The sequence below is a fragment of the Bos mutus genome, chromosome 8 (assembly GCF_027580195.1).
Source record: "Bos mutus isolate GX-2022 chromosome 8, NWIPB_WYAK_1.1, whole genome shotgun sequence".
NCBI lineage: Eukaryota > Metazoa > Chordata > Mammalia > Artiodactyla > Bovidae > Bos > Bos mutus.
In genome coordinates, this window is record NC_091624.1 from 37,822,119 (window position 1) to 37,848,681 (window position 26,563).

At 46.8% G+C, this 26,563-nt stretch overlaps 1 protein-coding gene and 1 long non-coding RNA gene across 3 annotated transcripts in view; one reads left to right on the forward strand and one right to left on the reverse strand.

Moving 5' to 3' along the window:
* Positions 1-7,917: 7,917 nt before the first annotated feature.
* LOC138988966 (uncharacterized) lies at positions 7,918-21,733 on the reverse strand. The gene is made up of 3 exons (XR_011465232.1): positions 21,588-21,733; positions 11,988-12,130; positions 7,918-8,007 (listed from the first exon to the last, which is right to left on the reverse strand). It is a non-coding gene; the product is annotated as an uncharacterized lncRNA (long non-coding RNA).
* A 4,153-nt stretch (positions 21,734-25,886) lies between these two features.
* Positions 25,887-26,563, forward strand: part of B4GALT1 (beta-1,4-galactosyltransferase 1) — a 55,723-nt gene continuing 55,046 nt past the window's right edge. The window contains exon 1 of one of the 2 annotated variants that reach the window (XM_070375473.1): positions 25,887-26,533. In XM_070375473.1, the coding sequence (XP_070231574.1) occupies positions 26,110-26,533 (424 nt within the window). In that variant the 5' untranslated portion in view covers positions 25,887-26,109. The remainder of the gene's footprint in view (positions 26,534-26,563) is intronic. The other variant, XM_005903016.3, reaches the window with a different exon arrangement.

Genomic DNA, 26,563 nt, shown 5'->3' on the forward strand with positions numbered 1-26,563 from the left:
TGTTAAGCTGGCCACTTCACAAATTCGCTTACCTGAGTGTCCTTGAAGGCATCTGCACATGTGACCCTTGGTTTAGAGCTTGCTGAATCAGTGCGCCTTCATATTTTACCATCTTAGCATCAGAATTACCCTGGGAAGCAGAACAAATGTGTTCCCACTTCGATGAACAGGACACAGAGGCTCAGAAAGTAAAGGGGATCTGCCTGGATCACACAGTTGGAAGTAGTGGAGCTGAGTCTCCCACCCAAGTCTCCAGCCACCCCGATGGGGCTTGTACCTGATCAGGACATCTCCACGTTTCCAAAGCTGTAAGGCTGCAGTGGGCTCTCAGGACCCGCCCTCTGCCGCATTTCTTCAGCTAGATTTTCAGAGTAGCAAATGCCACAGAGACTTTTTAAACTCAGGCACATTCCTGGAGGAAAACCTTTGCAGATGTTCCTCTGAGAGAGAAGAAAGTATAATAATATGCTGTCTGAGTTAAGGGCAGGCTGGTTTTGAGCTTGGTTAAAATTTTCCTTCTCCAAATATGCAAGAAAATGGAGTGAAAGGGACTACTCCTTCTTTTCTCTTATTCTGGAATTCCTATTAAATAGGATGGCAAAAATTTTGGACCCACCCTCCAGGCTTCCTAACCTTTCTTTTTCTTTTTTCCCCCATATGCCAACGTGGTATTTTAAAATTAAAGATCCAGATGTGGAACAACCTTTGAGGGAAGGTCTTGCTTAGGGGTCAAGCCCCTCCAACCAGCCCCCCTACCCCTTTGAAGGCATTGCCTTCTTGGAGAAAGTGGTTCTTCAACTTGCTTTTTGGTTGCTCTTTTGAGAACTGGATATTTGTTCTGGGTCCTCCTAGAAATATGCACTTACAGATGTAAGGAAATGGGATGAAATTGCTTGGCATTTCCTTTATGTTTGGTATTTTGAAATTTCATCATAATTAATCCAGGTGTTGCTGCTGTTGTTCGGTTGCTAAGTCGTGTCTGACTCTTTGCAACCCAGTGGACTGCAGCACGCCAGGCTTCCCTGTCCTTCACTATCTGCTGGAGCTAGCTCAAACTCATATCCATTGAGTCAGTGATGCCATCCAGCCACCTCATTCTCTGTCGCCCTCTTCTCCTCCTGCCCTCAATCTTTCCCAGCATCAGGGTCTTTTCCAATGAGTAGGCTCTTTGCAACAGTTGGTCAAATATTGGAGCTTCAGCTTCAGCATCATCAGTCTTTCCAATGAATATCCAGGGTTGATTTCCTTTAGGATTGATTGGTTTGATCTCTTTGCTGTCCAAGGGACTCTTAAGAGTCTTCTCCAGCACCACAGTTAGAAAGCATCAATTTTTTAGCACTCAGCATTCCTTACGGTCCAACTCTAACATCCATACACGACTGCTGGAAAACCATAGCTTTGACTATATGAAACTTTGTTTGTAAGGTAATGTCTCTGCTTTTTAATACATCGTCTAGGTCTGTCATAGCTTTCCATCCAAGGAGTAAGCATTTTTTAATTTCATGGCTGCAGTCATCGTCCACAGTGACTTTGGAGTCCAAGAAAACAAAATCTGTCACTGTTTCAACTTTTCCCCCATCTATTTGTCATAAAGTGATGGGACCAGATACCATGATCTTAGTTTCCTGAATGTTGAGTTGACTGAATCCAGGTGTAGGTCTTTTTTTAAAAAAGTTATTCTTCGTGCTCAGTGGGCTATTTCACTGTGAAAGCTTATTCCTTTCTTCACTTCTAGGAAACAATATGTCATTGCTTTATTTTTTAATTATTCCCCTTCCATTCCCTCTGTTCTCCCTTTCTGAAATTCCTATAAAATAGGATGGTAGAATTTCTGGATCCATCTTCCATGGATTCCCCACTTTTTTTCTATGCCAACATGAGGTGTTTTTTATTAAGTAATAAAAATAACTAAATGAAATCCTCCAAGTCCCTTTAAGACTCAGCCTTGTTGTGTGCACAGTAGGTGCTGAATAAACATGACCTCCTTCTTCATTCTCAGCACCTACATCAACAACCACATTATTATCAACAGTAACATTTATTGGCTCCTTATTGTGTGAAGGCAGTGAGCAAAGTACTTGACACAGAACCCTATTTAATTCCCAGAAACCTATGAAGTAGGTATAATTATTGTTTCCATCTTACAAATGAGAACACTGAAAGCCATAAAGCAGAGAGGTTTGGAACAAGACCTTACCTCTGGCCAAAGAGCCTGGGTTGAGGTGAATCTCCCCCATAGCTGGGTGATCAGTGTAGGTGTGAGGATAAGGAAGGGGGAAATTTCATTAGATACTTCAAATGCAGTTTCCAAATCAACAATCCCAAGGAATGGCCCAGGTTCCAGTAACGCTGAAATTTTGAAATTCAAGTTCTTTCTTAACATTTCTACTTTTGTGCCAGACTTCTTTGCATGATTTTTTTAAAAACAGTGTCAATTTGTTCTTTATTATCTGCCTTTGATGTTGAAGTTAGAATGGTCTTCTCTACTCCCTTCCACTCCAAAATGATATTAATAAATATTCATCTATCTTCTTCTTTTACTATTTTGATGATTTTACGTTTTACATTCAAAGGTTTCAGCTATCTGGAATTTATTCTAATCTCAGCCATGACTCGGAGCTCTAACTTAATTTTTTTCCCTAATGGTAAGTTGTACCCACCATGCCTTTGGCCTTTTAAAAGGCAGCTCAACTCCCAGAGCTCCATAAAAGCCTAAGAGTTAAGAATAGAAAAGCTAGGACTGTAACTCAGTTAGATCGTAATCTCTGCTGCATCGCCACTCACTCTGGGACTCTGGCAGCACTCTGTTCTCCTTAGGGAAAAAGCTCTGGCCAATGATGTAAGGCCAAGAGGGCTGAGGCAGTGAGAGGAGGATTTGCAAAGAACCCTCTGGAGGAGGTTAATAGAGGCTGTGTCCATGCCACCAGGCATGGCCTTAGGAAAAAGAGTTGGTCAACCTTGCAACTGTTGCAAGTGGCCCCAAGCTCTCCTCCTTAACTGTATTCTTTTTCTTAACCCCTTTGTCCTTTCTTGACTCCAAGCCCAGTTCATGCTGCTTCTCTGTGAAGCCTAGGTGCTCCTTTGTCCTGGACCTCACTGCATTTGGCACTAATGCAAACTTTGCCATTGTTTGTTGACACGTCAATGAGTTAACAAATAAACTAAGTTTCCAAGTTCAAAGGATGCTGCCTGCCATGTACAGGAGACAAAACCCCAAACACCAGAAGATAGAAGATGTGGCCACCCCTGTAATGTTCGCTGGGGCTCCAACCATTCGTGGCACCGTGGTTGGCACCATGGAGTGGCTGTGACTCGGATCAGACCGCCAGAAGCTAAGGAGGCCATTCTATTTGGCGAGTGTCAGGTCCCGGAGAGAGCAGGAAGAGTCAACTTTCTCTCTTTCCTTGGGGAGCTGATAACTTATGTGTAAGTGTGTAGAGGGAATCTTGGAAGAAACTTCAGGAAAGAAAGAATCGAGCCCAACAAAGCCTCCTAAGAGAATAAGGGATACAGGTGAGTTGGAGAATGCTCCTTCATCTTAAAAAATGTGCACTAATGGTTCTTGTGGCTGAATGTGTGTGAGGCTCCAAACTCTTAACATACTGTGTCTCATTTGATCCCCATGAACCCAGGTGGCATTTTGTTGATGAGGAAGCTGCATTTTGTTGATGAGAGGTGAGATGACTTAACTATGATCACCTCGAGGGGGCCACAACCAGAAATCCAGGTGAGCAGGGGGTTAACTTCAGAGAGGAGAAGGACCCACCCTTGGCTGTTCATACTTCTTTTTCTCCTTCTCCATCTGCTTGGAAGTACCTGGTGGGGCTGAACGGAATTTTCAGTCTTGTTCTCTGGGCCTTTGTACTGCAGTTTCCTCCGCCTACATTGCCCTTCACAGCACTTTTCCTCTGGTGAAATTTCAGCCTTCTTTGAGAGGCCAGCTCCCATGTCCTGGCCCTGGTAGGGCCTCCTGCTCCTCCTCCTCCCCTTCCTGGAGCCCCTTCCTGGAGCCCTCAGGCACGGTCCAGCCTGACTGTAGTTCATGAAGTACATGTCTCCCCTAGGCCTGCCTCCCTGCAGGCCGCCCTCACTGAGGACAGACGAACTCTTTTTGGTCTTTCCAGGGCCTAATATAGGGCCTGGCGCGAATGCTTGTTGAATAAGTGCAGGCAGAAAACCAACGTTTTTTTGAGCCATGTCAATGCGTCAGTTTCAGAGCTTGTTCCTGTTTATCCCTCTAAATCCTCCCCTGAAGATTATGTGAAACTTAGCTGAGAACCACAAAAATGCTCATTCCTTTGAATTGTCTTTTGCACTATTTCCTTGGGAATTATTCTTTTTTTTTTTTTTCCCTCTAAAAGATATTTTATACTTTGAGAATTAACAAAGAGAAAATTTCTTAAAATATACATGTATTACAAAATTTATCATCGCACCCCTTTTCAAATGCACAGTTCAGTAGTGTTTAGTATGTTCACAATGTTTTGCAATATATAAGATAAACTTATGCATTTTGCAAAATTGAAACTCTATACCCATTAAACAACTCCCCATTCCCTACTCCTCTCAGCCCCTGGAAACAACCATTACACGTGTCTCTATTAATTTGACTATTTTGGATACCTCATGTAAGTGAAATCATTCCGTATTTGTGTTTTTGTGACTGGCTTATTTCAGCACAGTGTCTTCGAGGTTCATCATGTCATATCATAGCATATGTCAGAGTTTCCTTCATTTTAAAGACTGAATAATATTCCATTCAGACGTAACTTTTAATTTGTTTCTTTTTATTTAACTTTCAACTTTTCTATTGCTTTTCAGTCTCAGATTTTGCTATTACTTTCTAGTTTTACTGCATTGTGATTAGAGAATGTTATCTATATTCATCCTACTTTGAAATGTACTGAGATTTCGTTCGTTTGTTTTTCTCAGCCTGTCATGTGGTCATTTGTTAATGATCAACAGGCACTAACAAGAGTATATTCTAGGTTTTCAAGGTATGGAGCTTGATATCTTTTAATTTGATCTGTCTGACTAAGTTAACAAATCAAGTCCTCCATATCCTTCCTTATTGTGTGATTTATTGATCATGGACTAAGAGAGGTAAGTGAGAATTTTCTACTCTTACTATATTTCTGTCCATGTCTCCAGGTACTTCATCTTTTTTTGCATTATAAATTCTGATACTTTATTTTGGTGCATAAATATTTATGACACATCTTCACTGTGGCTCTCAGCCTTTATCATTACAACATTTTCTCCTGTGGCTTGTTTTCTGATTTTCTGTGAATTCAGCTGTGTCTGATATTAAAATCATAACTCTTTTTTGTTGTTGTTGTTACCTGTATTTGCATGTGTGATATTTGTTCTGTTTTCTATTTTTTCCTTCTCTTCTCCTTTCAATCTGTCTGAGGAGCACTATTTTAGATATGTCTCTTACACATGGCACTACCTAGGTTTTATTTTGTGATTTCATGAGCTGTTTCTAAAGAGTGGGGTGATCAGGTCAAAGTTAAAGAAAGCTTTTAAAGCTCTTGACCCTCATGGCCAAATAATTTTTTCACTGGTTGGATTTGTCCTGTTACCAGCATTTAGAAGCAAGCCATCTCCCCACCATTATCAGCATGACTATTACACTGCTGCTTAAATATTTAATAGGTGAAAATGGGACCTCATTGTTCTTTCATGCTTTTCTTGGCTTCATCTAATTCTACTTTAAGTAAATAAAGATGGAAGAAAAAAAGAAGTTAAAATGGAACATTCCTTTTCAGATATCTTCAGTGAGATTTAAATGGGTGGTGGTATTTCTTATTCCAGATTTCCATGACATTGGACCAATCTTTCCACGGGCTCCTCAGCCCAGGCCTTGGATCTTTGCAGGAGAAACTGTCCAGGTTTCTTTCTCATAGCCCTACACCGTGCTTTCTTCCCTCTGAAGTGAATAGGCAAAATAACAGAATAGGAAGATATTGGGTCTGAAGCTAGATTGAATAGCTTCATTGCTATTTTATTGCAAATAGCAATGCTATTGCAATAGCCAGATTGCAAAAGCTAGATTGAAGCTAGAGTGAATAAATCTCAGCTCCATCTCTGCTGTTTACCAGCTGTGTGTTCTATGGCAGTTACTCAACCTCTCTGTACCTTGGTTTCCTGAGGTAATAATTCTTAACGGTAACAATGACTATAATAGTAAATATAGTAACACCTGTTGGGGTTGTTGTGCAGAATAGTTAATTTATGCAAAACACCCAGACAGGATTGCTGTTGGCTCTTCCTCTGGGAAACACATGGTTTCCACTTCAACTACGGTGGTTTTGGTGGAAGCATTTCCTTCTTCCAAGACCCTGCTCTCTTAGCCATTGCATTTAGTCTTAGGCCAGGGGCAGGCTCCTCACAAGAACAGAGCCAATCACAGTCCTTTCCTGGGGACTAAACCTGGGACAGGAGAAAAGAAGCCTTTAGTGCCTTTCTGATAGGGAAACTCCCACGGTGTGAGACCCAGGCTCCTGGCAGCCATGTTTCCAGCCAGTGAGGGGAGCCCGGCTTTGAGAGTGAGGCTAACTGACCAGTGGAGAAAAGTTGACATTGGAAATGAAAAGAGATGGACATTACTGGAACCCTTAGTTTTGGCTGTCTCCTCGCAAAGAGTCGGACACGACTGAGTGACTGAACTGAACTGAAAGGCACCTTATGAGCCAATAAATACCCATTTTCTCTAAGATTGCCCTCATTGAGTTTCTGTCACTTGCAATCGAAAGAGTCTGAGTACATTTCCTAAGGCACCTTAGTACAGTATAGATCATGGGGTCTCCTGTCTGTCCACCTCTCTGAAAAGCCCTAAGACACACACACACATATTCGCGCGCACACACTCACAGCAATTCCCAGCCTCTAGATATGAACTGGCGGAGAAGGCAATGGCACCCCACTCCCTCTTGCTTGGAAAATCTCATGGATGGAGGAGCCTGGTAGGCTGCAGTCCATGGGGTCTCTAAGAGTCGGACATGACTGAGCGACTTCACTTTCACTTTTCACTTTCATGCATTGGAGGAGGAAATGGCAACCCACTCCAGTATTCTTGCCTGGAGAATCCCAGGGACAGGGGAGCCTGGTGGGCTGCCATCTGTGGGGTCGCACAGAGTCAGACACGACTGAAGAGACTTAGCAGCAGCAGCAGCAGATATGAACTGGTGTTCTTTCCCCTCCTGCGCTGCCCACACAGACCTTAGCTTCTCTACACACACCAGAGACTGCTGTGCTCATGCCTGGCCTAAGGAACTGCACTTGCTAAACAGGATGTTATCCCGGAAATCTGTGCCCTTCTCTGTAGGCCCCTTGTTCTTTTTTTCACTGCCCTATTCAGTAACTTCGCAAATATCTAATGAGCACCTGCCAAGAACCATGTCAGGCCTGGGGCCCCAGAAAGGCAGCAGACAGTTCCTGCTGTCAAGGAGCTGCAGGCCATGGGGGCCATCAGGCTGTCAGAAGACAGCTCCAAGAGAGACGGCAGAGCGAGTGTGGAGCAGATGTCTCTGCCAAGTGCTGCAAGAGCTCAGAGGGGGCTCTGTCACCGGCTGCTGAGGATTGTCTGCTGTGACTCTGTTCTATCTGCCTCCAGCTTCTCCCCACCCCAGCCCACCCTGCCCACTGCCACCAAAATGTCTTCCCTAACAGCTCAGTTCAGACTGCCTCTGCCCCCTTCCCAGCCTTGAGCCCACAAGCCTTAGCCTGGCAAGACCCTAATCCAGATATTACCTCAACCTACTTTCTCAGCCATGTTGTTCCCTGGTCCTCAGGAAACTTACCCACGCCAGGTCACTCACCTTCATCACATATGTCTGTGTTTCCCCACCTTGGTGTCTCCGCTTGCCCTGTTCCCTCTGTCTCCCATCCCTGCAAGTCCCAGTTGTACATACCTTCCAGGGTAAGGGATGGCAAATGTGAGCCACATGCCTGCTCCGATCATCTGGCTGTGTTGCCGTGTTGAGAAGGATTCTGTGGACATACCTGTTTTCAGTGAAAGAATAAGGGATCAGGGACTTCCCTGGTGGTCCAGTGGCTAAGACTCCAAACTCCCAGTGCAGGGGGTCTGGGTTCGATCCCTGGTCAGGGAACTAGATCCCACATGCCACAGCTAAGACCTGGTACAGTCAAATAAATTTTTTTTTAAAAAGAAAGAGTAAGGGATCAGTCAGCAAAATCAGCCATGGGCACCAAATCGGGTGTGTGCTGGGGCTGGGGATCAGGGAGAGGTGGAGGGTTGGAGGGAGTAGGTGGTGATGAACAGCACTCTTGGGGTGCAAGGGTACTTTGGTCCAGGTTGAGGTTCTTATGGATTGCCCCATCCCCATGAAGACTTCCTTGCTCCTTCAAGTGAAATTAACCTCTTTCTCTTCTGAATTTTTATCGCCTTCTCTCTGTGCCTCAGTGAGAGCATTAGATTGCTGCTATCTTTTTATGGTACCTCTGCTTTTTTTTTTATTCTATTTGAGGAGACAGATGGTACCCTATGGAGTATAAGTACAAGGGAGAGATTCAAAACACATTAACCAAACGGATGGAAACCCGGTCAGTTCCATGTGATGGAACTGTGTGGAACGCTAATATAGATATACAAAGAGCGCAAGGGGCCTGTCCTGAGCGGCCGGCCTTCCCCATAGCCTTGGGCAGAGCTGAGGATTGTTACAGCTCCGTTCTGACTCCTGAACCAATGTCCTGCCCTGCTGCTTCTGCCTGACTTGTCACCTGCTATCTTCCTGGGCACCTGTGACCACCGAGGTCTGAGCTCCCAGCTTCTCTAATTCATCCCTTGACTCAGTAAACCAGGGTTGATGCTTCCTCGGCATCCTTCTCCTCTTGTGCTCGCCATTAGGAGCCCAGGGATGATGTCCTGTCTTCAGTCTGATCACAGGCTGGGAGAGAGTAGGGCAGAGGTGGTGGAAGGATGGAGACCTGAGTCACAGGATTCAAGAAGTGATGTGGGCCTTAAGATAGGAGCAGAGAGGGTGCTGAGGAGGGATAATAGCGGTTTCTGGGGTGGGGTGGAATGGGGGTGGAAGTTCTTGACACACCCACACCCACCAAATTTCCTCTTCCTCCACGCTCTGCAGCACATCATGGCTGGGTTGCCTGATTGTCACTGCAAGCTCTGTGCCCCCCAGTTCCCAGGCAGCCTGTAAAGATGGAGCGAGGAAACATTTAAACAGCCTCAGAGCCTCCTACCTCTCCCTGTCCCACACAAACACTCAGACCTCAGCAGCCCAGCCCTAATGACCACTCCAGGCCCGAGAGCTTCCAGCCACTCCTGGACTCTCTTGAATCTCCTTAGCTGCTGTTCACACCTGGGATTCTGGGCCCACGTAACCATCTGGGCTCCCGAGCCACATGGAGGCCTGTCCCCAAATTATTCTCGGGGCTCCAGGATGACTAGCAGGTTCACTCAGGCTGCCCTATCCCTCTGTTGCTCAGGGACTCTGGTGCCACCCCAGGCACCTCCCTCACCCTTTTACCCACTCCCCCTCCCTGCTTCCCACTCCACACACATGTTTCGGCTGGAGACCCAGCTGCAGAGCCGTGCAGCCCTGTTGGCAGGAGATGTGCTGGCTTGAGAGCTGCCTGGAGGGGAACGTGGCAGATCACATTTCTTCAGCTCGTGCCAAATATTATTCAGACACAGCTTTTCAGACAGACACAAATTGCTCATCCAATAAACACAGAAGGGCTAATCCCAAGACATTTATCAGAGTGGGGAAAGATGAGAGAAAAGGGAGACACACAAGAGGCCTTTGAGAGCTGGCCTGGTGTGGCTGGCCTGAGGGGAGGTGGGGAGACCCGCAGGCACTCCCAGGGTTTTCTCCTTAGAGGACCTGAAATCCAGCACCAGGGCACCGGGGTTTGCTTTCACTGTGACACACAAAGCCAGGGTTGGTGTGTACACTTCCCAGAACAGAGTGGAGGAAATGAACGCAGGCCAGGGTGACTCTGTGGGCAGTCACCCCCACCTCCAGTTGTCAGTGGTCGTGGGGATTAGCCGTCTGCAGCAACTCTGTCACTTCTCAACCATGCACACGTAGTAAGCCCTCAAGGCGTGCTGTGATTGTCGGCAAAGTTGTCAGGAGACAACACTCCTGGACTGGAATTTCTTATTTCTGGCTGACAGGTGTGAGAGCACAGCTGCTGAGAAACAGGTTGATGGACTAGGCCGACCACGATGGCAGTGGACTGGAGACACAGGGGCCTCTGTCAGTACCAGAGGGCTGGCCAAGCCTTTGAGGTCCTGTGCTCATCCCTTCCTGCTGTGCCTTCCAAAGGGCGCCTTGAGTGTTCCTCTTTAGGGATTCTGCCCAGAAATGAAAGAAAGCAGGCCCTCCTCTGACACCCCATCTTGAAACTCAGGGAGAAGAGGCCCAGGTGAAGTCTCTAGAGACAGCCTGGGTCCTCCCACGGTCTGTGCCATGCCACTGGGACTCTGGTGTGTGCCCAGGAAGAGGTGGGCATGTGCCCACTGGAGGGAGGAGGCACTAACTAGATCAGAGTGAGGGCACGGAAGTAATTGCCAGCATTTATATAGTTGGGCACTGTTCTTACTTTTCTCACAACACCATGGCACAGTAGATGTACTATTATTGATACTATTTTTCCGGTGAGGCACTGAGAGGTTAGCTAGCTTGTCTAAGTTCACCCAGTTCATGAATGAGAGGCTTTAGCATCTGTGCTCTTAACTCGCCATACGGCCTACAGTGATTTTCAGAAATCAGCTTCAGAAATGCCAGTTGTGTGGGAGTACTTAGGAGAGTAGGAGGCTGGAGTCCCCAGACCTGGGATGGTGCCTCTGAGGCCCAGTGTTAATGCAGGTTTCCACTGAGGACCTGGGGGCGTCTATAATTAGGCTGATTAACCCTCCTAGTTTTCCAAGAACTGAGAGGGGTCTTGGGATGCTGATTTTCACTTTTAAAACTGGAATAGTGGTTCAGTGCTAAAGAATCCACCCGCCAAAGCAGGAGACCTGGGTTCAGTCCCTGGGTCGGAAAGATCCCCTGGAGGAGAAAATGGCAACCCACTCCAGTATTCTTGCCAGGAGAATCCCATAGACAGAGGAGCCTGGCGGGCTATAATCCATGGGGTCACAGAGAGTCAGACATGACTTAGCAACAGACTTTCATGTTCATGGGCAAGTAGGGGTAAGTTGACCATCCTGCCTGTAACATAAGGGCTGGTCTTGGATTGCTGTCAACAACTGCAGGTCCAACCAGCAGGCCACCTTCCCCCTCACATTCCCAGGCTAGGGAATAACAGAGTGGTGTGCTGACTGGGAAGAGGAGCAGAATAACAACCAGCTGGCAGCAGCTCTTCCCAGATACTTAGGAGGTGCTGTGCTGTGCTCAGTAGTGTCCTACTCTTTGAGACCCCATGGACTATAACCCACCAGGCTCCTCTGTCCATGTGGATTCTCCAAGCAAGAATTCTGGAGTGGGTTGCCATGCCCTCCTCCAGGGGATCTTCCCAACCCAGGGATCAACCCTAGGTCTCTTGAATTGCAAGCAGTTTCTTTACCATCTGAGCTACCAGGTAAGCCCAAACTTAGGAAGTTCAGACTGTAATGACAGGCAGTAATAAAACAGGGACACCTCAGCCCTCAGAGCTTAGTGGGAACAGGTGTCTTCTGGCAAGGCCAGTCTTACACAATTAGGAAGACTGGGAAATTCCCAGGGGAGGACTGGCAGGCAGCCCAGGTGGCTCCCAAGGAAGCCGGGGGAAGCCCCCACCCACCCGGCCTGCCAGGAGCAAGTTTCTATTCTGGATCCTGAAACTTCATTCCTGCCAGGAATGGCCTCTCCTCTACCTACCTGCCCAGTGATCCACATTGACCTGTGTGCCTAGGCTAAGCATCCCTTACCCTTCTCCTTCTCTTATTTTGTCCCTGCTCGGTACATGACCTATTTGTCAGTCTCTTTGACTGTAAAGTCTGAACTTCACTCATGCAATACCTGGAAGATTCCAAGAGAAGGAGAATGGTACAGAATCCATGGGTAGAAATGCTGTTGGGTCTCGGGAGCGACAATGGGGCAAGAAGCTTCAGGAATGTAGGCAGTGCTCGCTCTTCAATTCTGGGCTCACTTGTCTTTGTGGTCTGTAAAATAGAAGACATTGCAAGAGTTCATCCAGCTGCTCGAAATAAATTTGTTTCCTGTCCAAATGAAGTCAATCCAAGACACTGAGAAAACTTTCAAGTGAGATTGCGCAATCCCTGTCAGAGGGTTTTGGAGGACGAGTGCAATAGGAAGAAGTTTGGAACACTGGTCATGTGCAAATGATTTTCCAGTTTTGAAAAAGGAGGGGTGGTGATCGGTTTCTGTTACTTCAAACAGATCTAAGGGGAAAAGGGAGGGGGATTTGCCAGTTCACATTACTGATGAGTCCAGAGCAGTCTGATATGGCCATGGCAGGGCACACTCCCACCTCCTTTTCGGCTTCTTGGGCAGGCTCTTTCCACGTGGTAGTTCTAGGGGGTTGAATAGTGTACCCCCCAAATTCATGTCTACCCAAAACCTCACAAAAGATCTTTTTTTAATAAATAATTTATTTATTCATTTATTCTTGGCTGTGCTGGGTCTTTAACAAAGAGTGGCTGTGTGGGCTTTTCTCTAGTTGTGAGTCAGGGCTACACTCTAGTTGCAGTGTGCAGACTTCTCATGGCAATGGATTCTCCTATGGAGAATAAGCTTTAGGCGTGTGGGCTTCAGTAATTGTGGCACATGGGCTTGGTTGCTCTAAGGCATGTGGAACCTTCCCAGATCAGGGATCGAACCTGTGTCTCCTGCATTGGCAGGCGAATTCTTTATCACTGAGCCACCCGGGAAGCCCTCAGAAAAGATCTTTTTTGGAAATAGGGTCTTTACATACGCAATTGGTTAAGGCAAGATGATGTCATACTGGATTAAGGTTGGGCCCCTTTTTCTAGTGATTGGTGCCCTAGTCAGAAGAGAATACATCGGCAGAAGAGCGAGATACACACAGAGAAGGCCATATGGTAACAGAGGCAGAGTGGAGGGATGCAACTAGAAGCCAAGGAAGGTCAAGGTTGCTGGAAGCCACTGAAGGTAAATGAGCCAAGGAAGGATATTCCCTAGAGCTTCTGAAAATGCTAGGGAAACATCCTGTCTTTGGACTGCTAGCTTTCAGAACTGTGAGAGAGGATATTTCTATTGTTTTCAGTTGCCAAGTGTGTGGCAATTTGTCACAGGAGTCCTAGAAAACTAATACAATACCCTTGTCAACTCCGGGTTGGCCATCCTAGAGGAAGGGAAGAGGCTTTTTCTCAACACTTACCAAAATTCTGGAGAGGAGGGGACCTTTGCTTCCTGAACGAATCACTGTGACTGGAGGGAAACAGCACTCTGTTTGGACTGATATGAATTCCACATTCACTGAGGGGACTGTGGTGAGGTTAGACTATCCCAACCACGTGGGGAAGAGTGGACATCTTTTATCAGAATGAGGAATGAACACAGGGGAGACAAAATTAACACCTGTCCATTACAGGGAGGAAAACTGATTCTGCAAATTATGCTCTCATCTAAGAATAGATTTTTAAAAAATGATTTTACACATTTGAGTATGCTGGGTCTTTGTTGATGCATGGGCTTTTTCTCTAATTGTGGTGAGTGGGGGCTACTCTCCAGTTGTGGAGCTTGGGCTTCTCATTTTGGTGGTTTCCCTTGTTGCAGAGAACTGGCTCCAGGGCACAAGGGCTTCAGAAGTTGAATTGTGGCATGTGAGGTCAGTAGTTGCAGCTCCCAGGCTTTAGGGAAGCAGGCTCAGTAGTTGTGGTTAGTTGCTTAGTTGCTCCACACATGTGGAGCATGTTGGAAGCAGGCTCAGTAGTTGTGGTTAGTTGCTTAGTTGCTCCACACATGTGGGATCTTCCTGGACCAGGGATTGAACTTGTGTCTCCTGCATTGGCAGGCAGATTCTTTACCACTGAGCCACCAGAGAAGCCTAGATGATAGTACAATTAAGAGGAAAAGTAATCTGCTAAATCACTGGGGTGAACCTATGTCACTACATTTGTTCATTCAGCATGCAAACCCCTTTCTTATTTTGGAGAAATTTTCCAACAATACCATTATTGTATTGTGCTTAGTCGCTCAGTCATGTCTGACTCTTTGCAACCCCACGGACTGTAGCCCGACAGACTCCTCCATCCATGGGATTCTCCAGGCAACAATACTGGAGTGGGTTGCCATGTCCTCCTCCAGGGGATCTTCCCAACCCAGGGATGGAAGCCGGGTCTCCCACATTGCACGCAGATTCTTTACTGTCTGAGCCACCAAGGAAGCTGTCCTGGCTTCCACAGAGGCAGAAAGGGAAAGACTTTCCTTTTCACTTCCTTGCAGCCAGGGGTCAATCACGTGAATTAGGCTCAGCCATTCCCACCAGGGACTTTTAATTTTTAGGAGGTGAATTTAAGAGGTGGATGTAGTGTAGGAAGTAGTCATGACAACCGCAGCAGCAGCTTGAGCCGTCCTGAAGTGGTGATGCTCAGTGTTTACCGGCAGTAATGGCTATGGCAGAGGAGTGGTGTAATTGACTGTCTATGTATTCAAAAACACTGATTGGTACAAAGACTGTATTTAAAAAGTTCCAAGTCAACTTGTAGGGGGCGTTTCCACTGTTCCAGGGTTCTGTCTTCAGCTCTGTCTCTAACATGAACATCAAAAAGTGAAAGTTGTATTAGAAAGCATTGGTGAAAGTGTGGTATATGGGACTATGGGGGTGAGTGATAGTCCTGCTCTCTTTTGTTCCTGAGACCCCATCTGGGATGTTGAATTCAGACCCAGGTGCTGCTCTCTTATGGAGGAAAATGACAGGCTAGAGTCTGGTTAAAGAAGAATGATCATGATGGGGAAGGAACTCAACCATGAAGCATGAAGAATAGTAGAAATGACAGATATGAGTCAGCCTAGAGAGGAACTGCCTTTATGTTGGAAGAAGGCATAGGTCTGACCTTTTAAATCTTTTTTCACTTTCTATTAAGTGAAAGAAGATTCAGTTTATTCTCTGTGGCTCCATGGAACATCGCTGCTACTAGTGAGTTTCAGCTTAACATGAGAAGGGTTTAGTAGTTGGGTCTGTGATATCCACAGTGGAACAGGCTGGCTCATAATATGATGGGCTCCCTGACACTGGAGGTGTGCACACAAAACTGGATGAACTCTCAAGAGTGTATTGTGTGAGAAAATCCTATTGTGTGTGGATGAAAGAACAGCTGGTGTCCTTCCAGTTTCTCTCCAGTTCTGAAATCTGACCAAATCCATAGGCCAGGTTGGGAAGGGCAGGAAGCTGGAGGTAGGAAGATCAGGGGAAATGCAAATTGTGAGTTGTTATTAAAAAAAAAAAAAAAGGAATGGAGGATTGCATTATTCTCCGTTCCTCACCACTCCCTGTATTTCTCTAGAGATAGAATACATTTTCCTATCCTGCTAATGTTGGGTTGGCCAAGTGATTTGCTTTGCCTCACAGTGTGAGCAGAAGTGACCATTCCAAGCATGGTCTCAAAGGGGCACTGGATTTTTTTACTCACTCATCTTGTGCTTTTGCCATTACCATGTGAAAATACATGCCCTTGGTAGGTAACACAGAATAGAGACTCATGGAGTAGACTCACCTAGCCAACCAACAGATCTCCAGCCTTAAGCAGAGCTGCCCTAACCAACCTATGGATACGTGAGAGAGAAATATATGCTTTATTGTTGTGAAAAGTGAAAGTGAAAGCTGTTCAGTCGTGTCCGACTCTTTGCAACCCCACGGACTATACAGTTCATGGAATGCTTCAGGCCAGAATACTGGAGTGGGTAGCCGTTCCCTTCTCCAGGGGATCTTCCCAACCCAGGGATCGAACCCAGGTCTCCCACATTGCATATGGATTCTTAACCAGCTGAGCCACATACAGCACTTAGATTTGTTGGTTATTTGCTATGTAGCATTATTATGGCATTTAGACAGATAGGATATTCCAACAGACCTTCAGATACATCATTGAGAGCAGTTCCCAGGCTTCTGCTGGCCTTTCCAGGGTATGAGAAAGTAGCACTTGAGGAAAGAACTCATTCCAACAGACTGTGGACATGTTCTTTTCTGGGTATAGATACTTCTGGGAATGGATGGCTAAGATCACTTCATGGGGCACAAATCCAGCATTAGGGGCACTTTGTGGGTTTGGGGGAAAGAATGTGAGGAGGAAGCCAACCTCGCTTCAGGTCATGGGAAGAGGCCCACCTGGGCACTCAAAACAAGTGTGGATGGGAGTACCATCCTGAGAAACAGTTTATTTATGTTATAATGACACAAATTCTTTACCACATCTCTCATCAAGAGATGAAGTCTACTTCCCCTCCTCTTGAAGCTGGGCTGGCTCTGTGACCTGTTCTGACCAACAGAATGTAGTGTCACTGAATAACTTCCAATACTTGGTCTTAAGAGATCTTCCACTCCCTCCTATGTATTTGGGATACTCCTTCTTAGAGTCTAGCTGCCATGCTGTAAGGAAGCCCAAGCAGGCATGTGGAAAAGCCCCACGAAGGAAAACTGAAACTTTTGGCTAACAGTTCCAACTAAACTCCCAGACAGCAACCAGCACCAACTTTTAGCCATGTGAATGAGGCCATACGCCAGCCAACACTATATGAAGCAGAAAACCACCTAGGTGTTCTAAGAAATCTTAATCCCAAACTGCAAAAACAGTTTACTCAAAGTAAACTAAAACCCAGAGGCAGGATTAATTCTAGGACACTCCCAGTAATGTTTGGTTTCAAGGTCAAGGACATGACTGTATAACTCTTGACATAAAATCTCATAAAGGTTTCAAGCAGTGCCTTATGGACTTCTTATCTAGATGAAAGTGCTTCTAAGAATCTTAAGGATTTGTCCGATGGTACCCTGACTCACAAAAGAAGGGAGGAACTTGTGTTGAGACTTAGGGATGTAGTTTTTGTCGAATGGAGTGAAACTCAATTTCATGGGAAATACACAAAATTTTTTATTATTTTCTCCTCACCTAACAGAATTGTACCAGTATAAGTACCACTAGCTTGAACTAAAATAGACAAAGACAGTTCAAAATGAAATGAGGGCACTGGGCACCCACTGAAGCAGCCTGAACAAACCGCTCTGCTGCAAACCAAGGGAAAGGAGGAATGACCCAGAGGATGGAGCCAAGAACCCAGAGGGTGAAGAACCACAGAGAATCACATTTCTGGACTCTGGAGCAGGGGGAAACTGTGACATTTGCACCGTGGAATCCTAGATTTCCTAAAGACTTAAGGACTGCTATGTTTATTACCCCCTTTTAAGTGGGAGTTTCTATTATGATTTTCCTGTCCCTGTCTTCCTGTTATATGTTGGATATGAGGGGAAAAGACAACTTACAGAAAAGTTGCAAGTTTAGTACAAATGCTGTTTTTAACAATTTGAGAGTAAATTTTTGACACGATGCCACATTACCCTGAAATCTTAGGTGCATTATTTCCAACATAAGTTACTGTTGGTGTTCAGTTGCTCTTTGCGGCCCCATGGACTGCAGCACACCAGGCTTCCCTGTCCTTCATTATCTCTAACATAACTGCTGCTGCTGCTGCTAAGTCGCTTCAGTCGTGTCCGACTCTGTGTGACCCCATAGATGGCAGCCTACCAGGCTCCTCTGTCCCTGGGATTCTCCAGGCAAGAATACTGGAGTGGGTTGCCATTTCCTTCTCCAACACATGGATGCATGCTAAGTCGCTTCAGTCATGTCCAACTCTGTGCGACCCTATGGACAGCAGCCCATCAGGCTCCTCTGTCCACGGGATTCTCTAGGCAAGAATACTGGAGTGGGTTGCCATTTCCTCCTCCATTGTTAAGCTCAGGTGTCTGGAACCCCCATCTCTCTCCAAAACCCCGTCCCAAACCGCATTTTATTTTAGATTAGGTTGGGACTAGATGAAGCAGTAAAGACATAACTACAATCATCAAAATCAAGAAATTAATATTATGTATTACCATTATCTTACCTTTAGTCCTAAGTCAAGTTTCACTGGTTGTCCCCAAAATATTCTTTATGGCAGAAGGAGCCACTTCAGAATCATGGTAATGCATTTGGTTTCCATTTCTCTTTAGTTTCCTTCAATGGGGAACAGTTCTGCATCTTTTCTTGATGATCATGACCTTGACAATTTTTTTAGGATTTCAGCATGGTTATTTTGTAGAATGTTTCATAATTTGGATTTCTCTAATGTTTCCCATCGAAATTACAAGTGTTTTGTAGGAGAGGTACTTTGAAGTTATGTAAATATATCATTAAAGTTTCTTTATCGTAATTAAGCTTAAAAGCTTATGCACAGCAAAGGAAACTATAAACAAGATGAACAGACAACTCACAGAATGGGAGAAAATATTTGCAAGCGAAGCAACTGACAAGGGATTAATCTCAAAAAATATGTAAGCAGCTCATGTAACTCTATGTCAGAAAAACAAACAACCCAATTAAAAAATGAGCAGAAGATCTAAATAGACTTTTCTCCAAAGAAGACATACATATGGCCAAAAAGCACATGAAAAGATGCTCAATATCACTAATTGTCAGAGAAATGCAAATCAAAACTACAATAAGGTATCACCCCATACCAGTTAGAATGGTCATCATTAAAAAGTCTACAAATAGGAAATGCTGGAGAAGATATGGAGAGAGGGGAATCCTCCTATACTGCTGGTGGGGATGTAAACTTGTAAAACCACTATGGAGAACAGTATGGAGGTTCCTTAAAAAACTAAAAGTAGAACCGCCATATGATCCAACAACCCTACTCCTGGGCATATACTCTGAGAAAAACATAAGCTGAAAAGATTCATGCACCCCAATGTTCACTGCAGCACTATTTACAACAGCCAAGAGCTGGAAGCAATCTAAATGTCCATCAACAGAGAAATGGATAAAGAAGATGTGGTTCATATATACATTGTAATACTACTCAGCAATAAAAAAGAACAAAATAATGCCATTTGCAACAACATGGATGGACCTAGAGATTATCATATTAAGTGAAGTAAGTTAGACAGAAAAAGACAAATATATCATTCATATATGAAATCTAATTAAAAATGATATAAATGAACTTATTCACAAAATAGAAACAGAGTTCCAGACAGTTGAAAACAAACTTATGGTTAACCAAAAGGAAACATTGCAGGGAGGTGGGGGTTTTAAATCAGGATCTTGGGTTCTTTTTTACCTTCTGGCATAAGATTTTCCAGGCTTATCTTGTAATGTCCCTGAAATCAGCCTTTCCTTCTAGGATACCTAGTTCCTTTTATTGGAAAATCGTATTTAGAAACTAAGATTTGGGTGCTAGGTTGCTTCCCTCGTGGCTCAGAGAGTAAAGAATCTGCCTGCAATGTGGGAGACCCAGGTTTGATCCCTGGGTCAGGAAGATCCCCTGGAGAAGGAAAAAGCAACCAACTCCAGTATTCTTGCCTGGGAAATCCCATGGACAGAGGAGCCTGGCGGGCTACAGTTCATGGGGTCACAAAGAGTTGGACACAACTGAGGGACTAACACTTTTGGGAAGCTTCTGCCCTCAAGAATTCTCCCAGGTATTCACTCATATTTACATATAAACACACAGCTATATTTATTTTATTATCTATGTATTGAAACTATGCATTCACAGCGATTTCCCCAATTTCAGTAAAGTATCAGAGTTCCTTTCAGTTTTCTACTTGTCTATACTTGTAACTCCCTTCTCTGGCAGTCAGAAACTTGGGTGACTCTCATTACCTATATACAGTTACTTTTAATCAGTCTCCCTGTATTTGACGATCTCCTCACCCCAATGGGACTCCAACTCCTTGCAGTGGGCTGACTTACTTCACAGAAATCCCCCAATAATCCATGGGTGCCCTCTTCACTCTGCTCAGGCTTTGATATCCTGTGCTGGGCTGCCACTCCCCTCCCCTTATTCCTTCCCCTTGTTCACTTGGGCTCTGACACACACTCAGAGAATGCAATGGCACCCCACTCCAGTACTCTTGCCTGGAAAATCCCATGGATGGAGGAGCCTGGTAGGCTGCAGTCCATGGGGTCACTAAGAGTCGGACATGACTGAGCGACTCACTTTCACTTTTCACTGTTATGCATTGGAGAAGGAAATGGCAACCCACTCCAGTGTTCTTGCCTGGAGAATCCCAGGGACGGGGGAGCCTGGTGGCCTGCCGTCTCTGGGGTCGCACAGAGTTGGATACGACTGAAGCGACTTAGCAGCAGCAGCAGCAGCTGACACATTATCCACACCTATGACATGTGGACTCCTACCTCGTTCATCCCTGCCTAATGGCCTTTGGACTCAACTATTCAGCAACAGGAAGAGGAAGAAGACAATTTGTTTTATAGTTCATATGTTCTTGAACCTGATGAATCATACTTAATATAAATGATACAATTCTGGACTTGAACCTGAAGTTATAATGGGATGAACCTTTGGAAAATTTGGAGTGGGGAAGATTAATGTATTTTACATGGGGGAGGAATTGAAATAATTTGTGGTCTCTGGGCAAACTGCAGTCAATTAAAAAGGATGGCTGCCAATTCTTTACCCCTCCTCTTATCAAGTGGTAGAGTCTATTTTTACTCCCCTTGAATCTGAATTCTGCTGTAATTTATCTAAAATGCTCACACGGACTTCACTGGTGGCACAGTGGATAAAAATCCACCTGCCAGGTCAGGGGACACAGGTTTGATCCCTGGCTGGAGAAGATCCCACATGCTGCAGAGCAACAAAGCCCAGTGAGCCACAACTACTGAGCCTGCACTCTTGGGCCCAAGAGCCAGAAATACTGAGCCTGTGTGTCACAACTAAGGAAACTCATGTGTCCTAGAGCTGCAGCTACTAAAGCCTGCATGCCTGGAGCCTGTGCTTCACAAGAGAAGCCACCATAGTGAGAAGCCTGCGCAGCTCAAACAGTAGCCCCTGCTCACTGCAACAAGAGAAAGCATGCGTGAAGCAACAAAGACCCAGCTAGCCAAAAATAAATACATAACATGAGAATAAAGAAAGAAAATGCCCACAGACCTGACGCTTAAGGCTAGGCCCTCTGGGATGTGCATCTTCTCCCCTTGTTCTTGAAATGCTCATTCCAGGAACACACAGTCAAGTTTGTGAGAAAACCCAAGTAGCCACATGAGAGGCCCTTGTGGAGAGGCTCATGTGAAGAACCGAGACTCCTGATCCATGACCCATTCTGACCCAACCCCAAAGCAGTGCCAGCTGCCAGCCATTGTGAATGACACCATTTTGGAACTTCCAACTGTGCCACTGCCTCAGCTGACACCACGTGAAGCAGAACTGCTAGTTTACCCACAAAACTGTGATAAAGAAATGGTTAATTTTAAGATACTAACCTTTGAGATGGTGTGTTATACAGAAATAAATAACTGAAATAACTATCCACCATGTGCCAGGCACTACTCTATGCTCTTCTCACCTACTAGGGTGAAAAAAAATGTAAAATGACAGGTGCAATGAGGGTACTATAAGAGGGCAGAGGAAATCACTAACCAGTTGAAGGCAACCTGCAGGGAGAAGCAGTCAGCTGGGTGGTTCTGGGAAGATCAGCATTGGATGGGTAAACATCAAACCCAGATTCCAGCTTTTGTCCAATCAGCACTGCAGCTTCCTCCTTCTGGTATCTCTTCATGGTATTAATTTTTCATCTGACAAAGTCAAGAGTGAAAAGAACTGAAGAAGGTTATCTTGGGTCTGTTTCTGTCTCTAACTCTATTTCAGGTTTAGACAGCTGGGCAATGTTGTCCTGGGTGGCTTTTGACTTTCTGGACCTTTCTGAAGCAAGAAACTGACCAATTCTAGGTACCTTGGGATGGGGGAGCTGTTGAGGCTGTGTCAAGCCTCAGTGGACTCTGTGTGTTCCCAAGAGATGGACAGTAAGCAAGTGTTGTTCCTTTTTCTGCTTTCTGGCCACAGAGAGGGTCTTTGGGTAGGTCTGTGACCCTTAACCTCCGCTCGATTCTGTCTCTTGGTCATTTTCTGGACATATAAAAGAGACACCTCCATTTTCCCCTCCTCACCTTTTTCAGAAAGGGGACTATTCTGACCCATCCTCACTCAGTAGCCAGGCATTTTTCTCTAGGCATAGACAGCTGGTGCCAGCTTTACCCTTACCAGTTCCCTGGTGAACAACTCTTGACTTCTGTGTTTGAAATGCAATAGTTCCTCCCCTCTCCCGTTCCCACATTATCAAGATGATCATAAGCATTCATTAGCAATATTTGTAAAATATGCAAAATATTTAATATACTTAGTAGTAGTTTTAGTCACCCAGTTGTGTCTGACTCTTTGCGACGGAATGCACTATAGGCTGCTAGGGTCCTCTGTCCATGGGATTCTTCCGGCAAGAATACTGGAGTTGGTTGTTGTTACATTCTCCAGGGGATCTTCCCAACCCAGGGGTTGAACCTGGGTCTCCTGCGCTGCAGACAGATTCTTTATCGTTTGAGCTACAGGGAAGTATACTTACAAATACGTAAAATAATATATTTAACAAATATTCTAGGTATTTTAACAAATGTCTATTCAGTGCCAACTATGTCTGTGGTCCAGTTCTAGAAGCTGAGGATATAGTAGTAAACAAGAGAGAAAGTTCCTACACTCATGCATCTGATCTCCTAATGAGAGAGAGAGAGACAACAATAAATTAAATGTTTAATTTGGGGTAGTGATAACTACTCCGAAAAAAAATCAAGCAGGTTAAGCAGATTTGGGTGGGCGGAACTATTCTACATAGGTTAGTCTGAGAAGCCCTCTCTCATAAGGTGACATTTGAGAGATCTGAATGTAAAATAGGGCTAAGTAGTGGGCTTCCCAGGTGGCTCAGTGGTAAAGAATCCACCTGCCAATGCAGGAGATGTAGGAGATGCAGGTTCAATCCCTCAGTTGGGAAGATCCCCTGGAGAAGGAAATGGCAACCCACTCCAGTATCCTTGCCTGGAAAATCCCATGGATAGAGGAGCCTGGCAGGCAGCAGTCCAAGGAGTTGAAAAGAGGCAGACACGACTGATTGGGCACAGGAGGCATTTCCTAGGTGTTTCAGGTTAACTGAACAGCAAATACAAACATCCCGAGGCAGGAAGAAACAAGGTAAGTTCAAGGAATAGCAGCAATTAGGTTAGTGTGTTAGTGTGGTTAAGCAGGTAGAGCATGGTACAGGATGATAGCAGAAGAAAGTGATAGGGGAATAGAGATAGAAATCAGATAAGACAGGGCTTCTACAGATGTGGAGTTTTTTCTAAATACATATTTTTTTTCTAAATACGTGTCTGACTCTTTGCGACCCTATGGACTGCAGCCCACCAGGCTCCTCTGTCCATGGGATTCTCCAGGCAAGCATACTGGAGTGAGTTGCCATTTCCTCTTACAGGGAATCTTCCTGACCCAAGGACTGCACCCACGTCTCCTGCCTCTTCTGGATTAACAGGCAGATTTTTTACCACTGAGCCACCTGGGAAGCCCTTTTTCTAAATAAAGTGACATGAATTGATTTATGATTACAATGATCTCCCTACATGCTTAGAAAATAGATTGGGGAGGGGGCATGGTGAAGGTAGAAGCAGGGTGACCAGTTTGGAGTCTACTTTATAATCCAGGCCACCACGATGGTGGCTCGGTCTAGGATGGTTATAGCAGAGTTACGAAGTGGTTGATTCTGATAATTTGAAGGTAGCACTGACAAGACTTGCTGAGGGGCTGGAAATGGCCTTTAAGAATAAGAAAAGCACACCAAGGACACCTTTTAGGTTTGGGGCTTGGGGAAATGGATGAACAACAGAGAGATGAACAGTGGAGAACGCCATTCTCTGAGGCGAGTAAGAATGGAATGGAGTGTAGGGAGTAGGTTGTTGGGGGCAGAACGTGTTGAGTTTGAGATGCCAGTAGGAGAGGCAATTGAATATGAGTTGGTTGGTCAGGGCTTGGGATAGAAAATTTTGCAGTCATCAGCCTGCAGATATTATAAATCACCCCTAGGGAGTGTACACAGAAAAGAACATTCGTGGACTATTATGGGCTGGGGCCTTCAACAACCAGGAAAGAGGAGAAGCCCATGAAACAGAGTGGCGGCCAGTGAAGTGAGGAAAGCGTGGTGTCCAGGAAGCCAAGTGAAGAAAGGAGATTCTGTGTGATCACAACCACGTGTCAACTCCTGAGCCTCAATTTTCTCATCTGTGAAGTGGTGAGAGTAACAACTGCCTACTTCTGGCATTAAGACTGAGGCAACATACGTAAAGCAGTTACACTTGTGTCTGACTGGCTGTAGGAAACTCTTTCAGTGTATGGTAGCACTTTAGAGTAGGCTGCCACAGCCCCTCAGCTGCCCCATCCACCAAAGTGATAGCACCTCCATGAGTCCTCAGGAATGAGGTGCCTGCCCACTGAGGCAATCAGGTGGGCCCGGGTCAAATCTGAAGCAAGCGACTTCAGCGCCTAAACCTCTCACCTAGACAGCTTCCCAGAGAAGGCAATGGCACCCCACTCCAGTACTCTTGCCTGGAAAATCCCACGGATGGAGGAGCCTGGTAGGCTGCAATCCATGGGGTCACTGAGTCGGACACGACTGAGCAACTTCGCTTTCACTTTTCACTTTCATGCATTGGAGAAGGAAATGGCAATCCACTCCAGTGTTCTTGCCTGGAGAATCCCAGGGACGGGGGAGCCTGGTGGCTGCCGTCTATGGGGCCACACAGAGTCAGACACGACTTAAGTGACTTAGCATAGCATAGCATAGACAGCTTCCAGCCCTTATCTGCAAATCAACAAGTGGGAAATAATGGTTTCAGAGCCAGATTTCTGCCTCTGCCACACACCAGCTGAGCAAGTCTTAAATTTCTTGAGCCTTGAACTCTATCTGTAAAATGGGAACAATCCCCTACTTCATGGCACTGAGTCCAGGTCCGTTCATACTGTAAATAAAGCCAGCTGCTCTTCCTGTGCATGGCAGCGTAGGAGTTACTTGGGCTCCAGGACATCCTCCCATGCAATGCATGGTGTGGGATGTGCTAGAACAGGCACCCACACACTCCCAATCCGAGCTGGGTGGGTCTCCGATATCCCCTAGCCTGGGCTGTCGGACAGTGAGTCCAGAGAAGCTTTGTCCAGAGAAGCTTCGTCCACTTTCTTTTCCGCAGGATGCCAGGTGAGCCACGCCTCCTTGCTGGGCCCCCCACCTTCCCAGCTTGGTAGAGGGACCTAGCTCCGCCTAGGGAGGGGGTTCGAACCTCCCTAAGAATCCTTCCGCTGTCCTACCTCCCGCTGGGCATCGAATCCGTTTCTAGAGCAACCTTTCTCCGCCCTATTCGTGGACCGCCCCCCCCCCCCACCCCCAGATCTACCGAGGTCCACCGTTCGGGAAAGCTGCCTCGGCCCCAACCCCTCCAGACAACCACCAGCCTGCCCTCTTCTCCTCCCTCTTCTCTGACGCCGCGCCGCAGGCCCAGGCGCGTACCCCTGCTCTTTAGCCCCGCAGGAAGTGGCGGCGCCTCTCGGGGGCAGCTCGGAGGAAGAGGAGGAGGAAGCGAGGCTTAGTAGGGACCGAATCCTCACGGTGCGGGCTTGAGAGGAGGGCAGCGTGGGAACCCGACAGCTCAACGCGGAGCCTGCGTGCTGCCAACCGCCTGCCCGAACGGCTCCGCCCCGGTAGCCCGGGTAGCCCACCCTCCACAGGCCCCGCCCCTCAGCTCGACCACGCCCACCCACTAGGCCCCGTCCCAGGAGGCCCCGCCCTCCAGCTACAGTCCCGAAAACTCTGCTTCTACCGGGGCCCTGCCCCCGCCCCGCTGGCGGCCCCGCCCCAGCCCGCGCCCGCGCCTTGGGCGCACTTCTGCTGGCTGGGCTGCTGAGCCGGCCAGAGTCGCCGAGATCCGCCGCCTGCCCGCCGGTGCCGCTCCTTCGCCTCCCCCCGCCTCCCGTCCCTCCCCCAGTTGCTGCGGTCTGGCAGTGCCTGGCTGGCGGCCCGCGGGCGGGCCGCCTTCCTCGCGGTAGCCCACCCCCCTCTTAAAGCGGCGGCGGGAAGATGAAGTTTCGGGAGCCGCTCCTGGGCGGCAGTGCCGCGATGCCGGGCGCGTCCCTGCAGCGGGCCTGCCGCCTCCTCGTGGCTGTCTGCGCCCTGCATCTTGGCGTCACCCTCGTCTATTACCTGGCCGGCCGAGACCTAAGACGCCTGCCTCAGCTGGTCGGAGTCCACCCACCGCTTCAGGGAAGCTCTCACGGCGCCGCCGCTATCGGGCAGCCCTCCGGGGAGCTCCGGCTGCGAGGGGTCGCACCGCCGCCGCCTTTGCAGAACTCTTCCAAGCCGCGCTCGCGGGCCCCCTCCAACCTAGACGCGTACTCTCACCCCGGCCCTGGCCCGGGCCCGGGGAGCAACTTGACTTCGGCCCCAGTGCCCTCCACCACAACACGCTCGCTGACCGCATGCCCTGAGGAGTCCCCGCTGCTCGGTAAGATCCCCATGGAGGTTCGCCCATGCC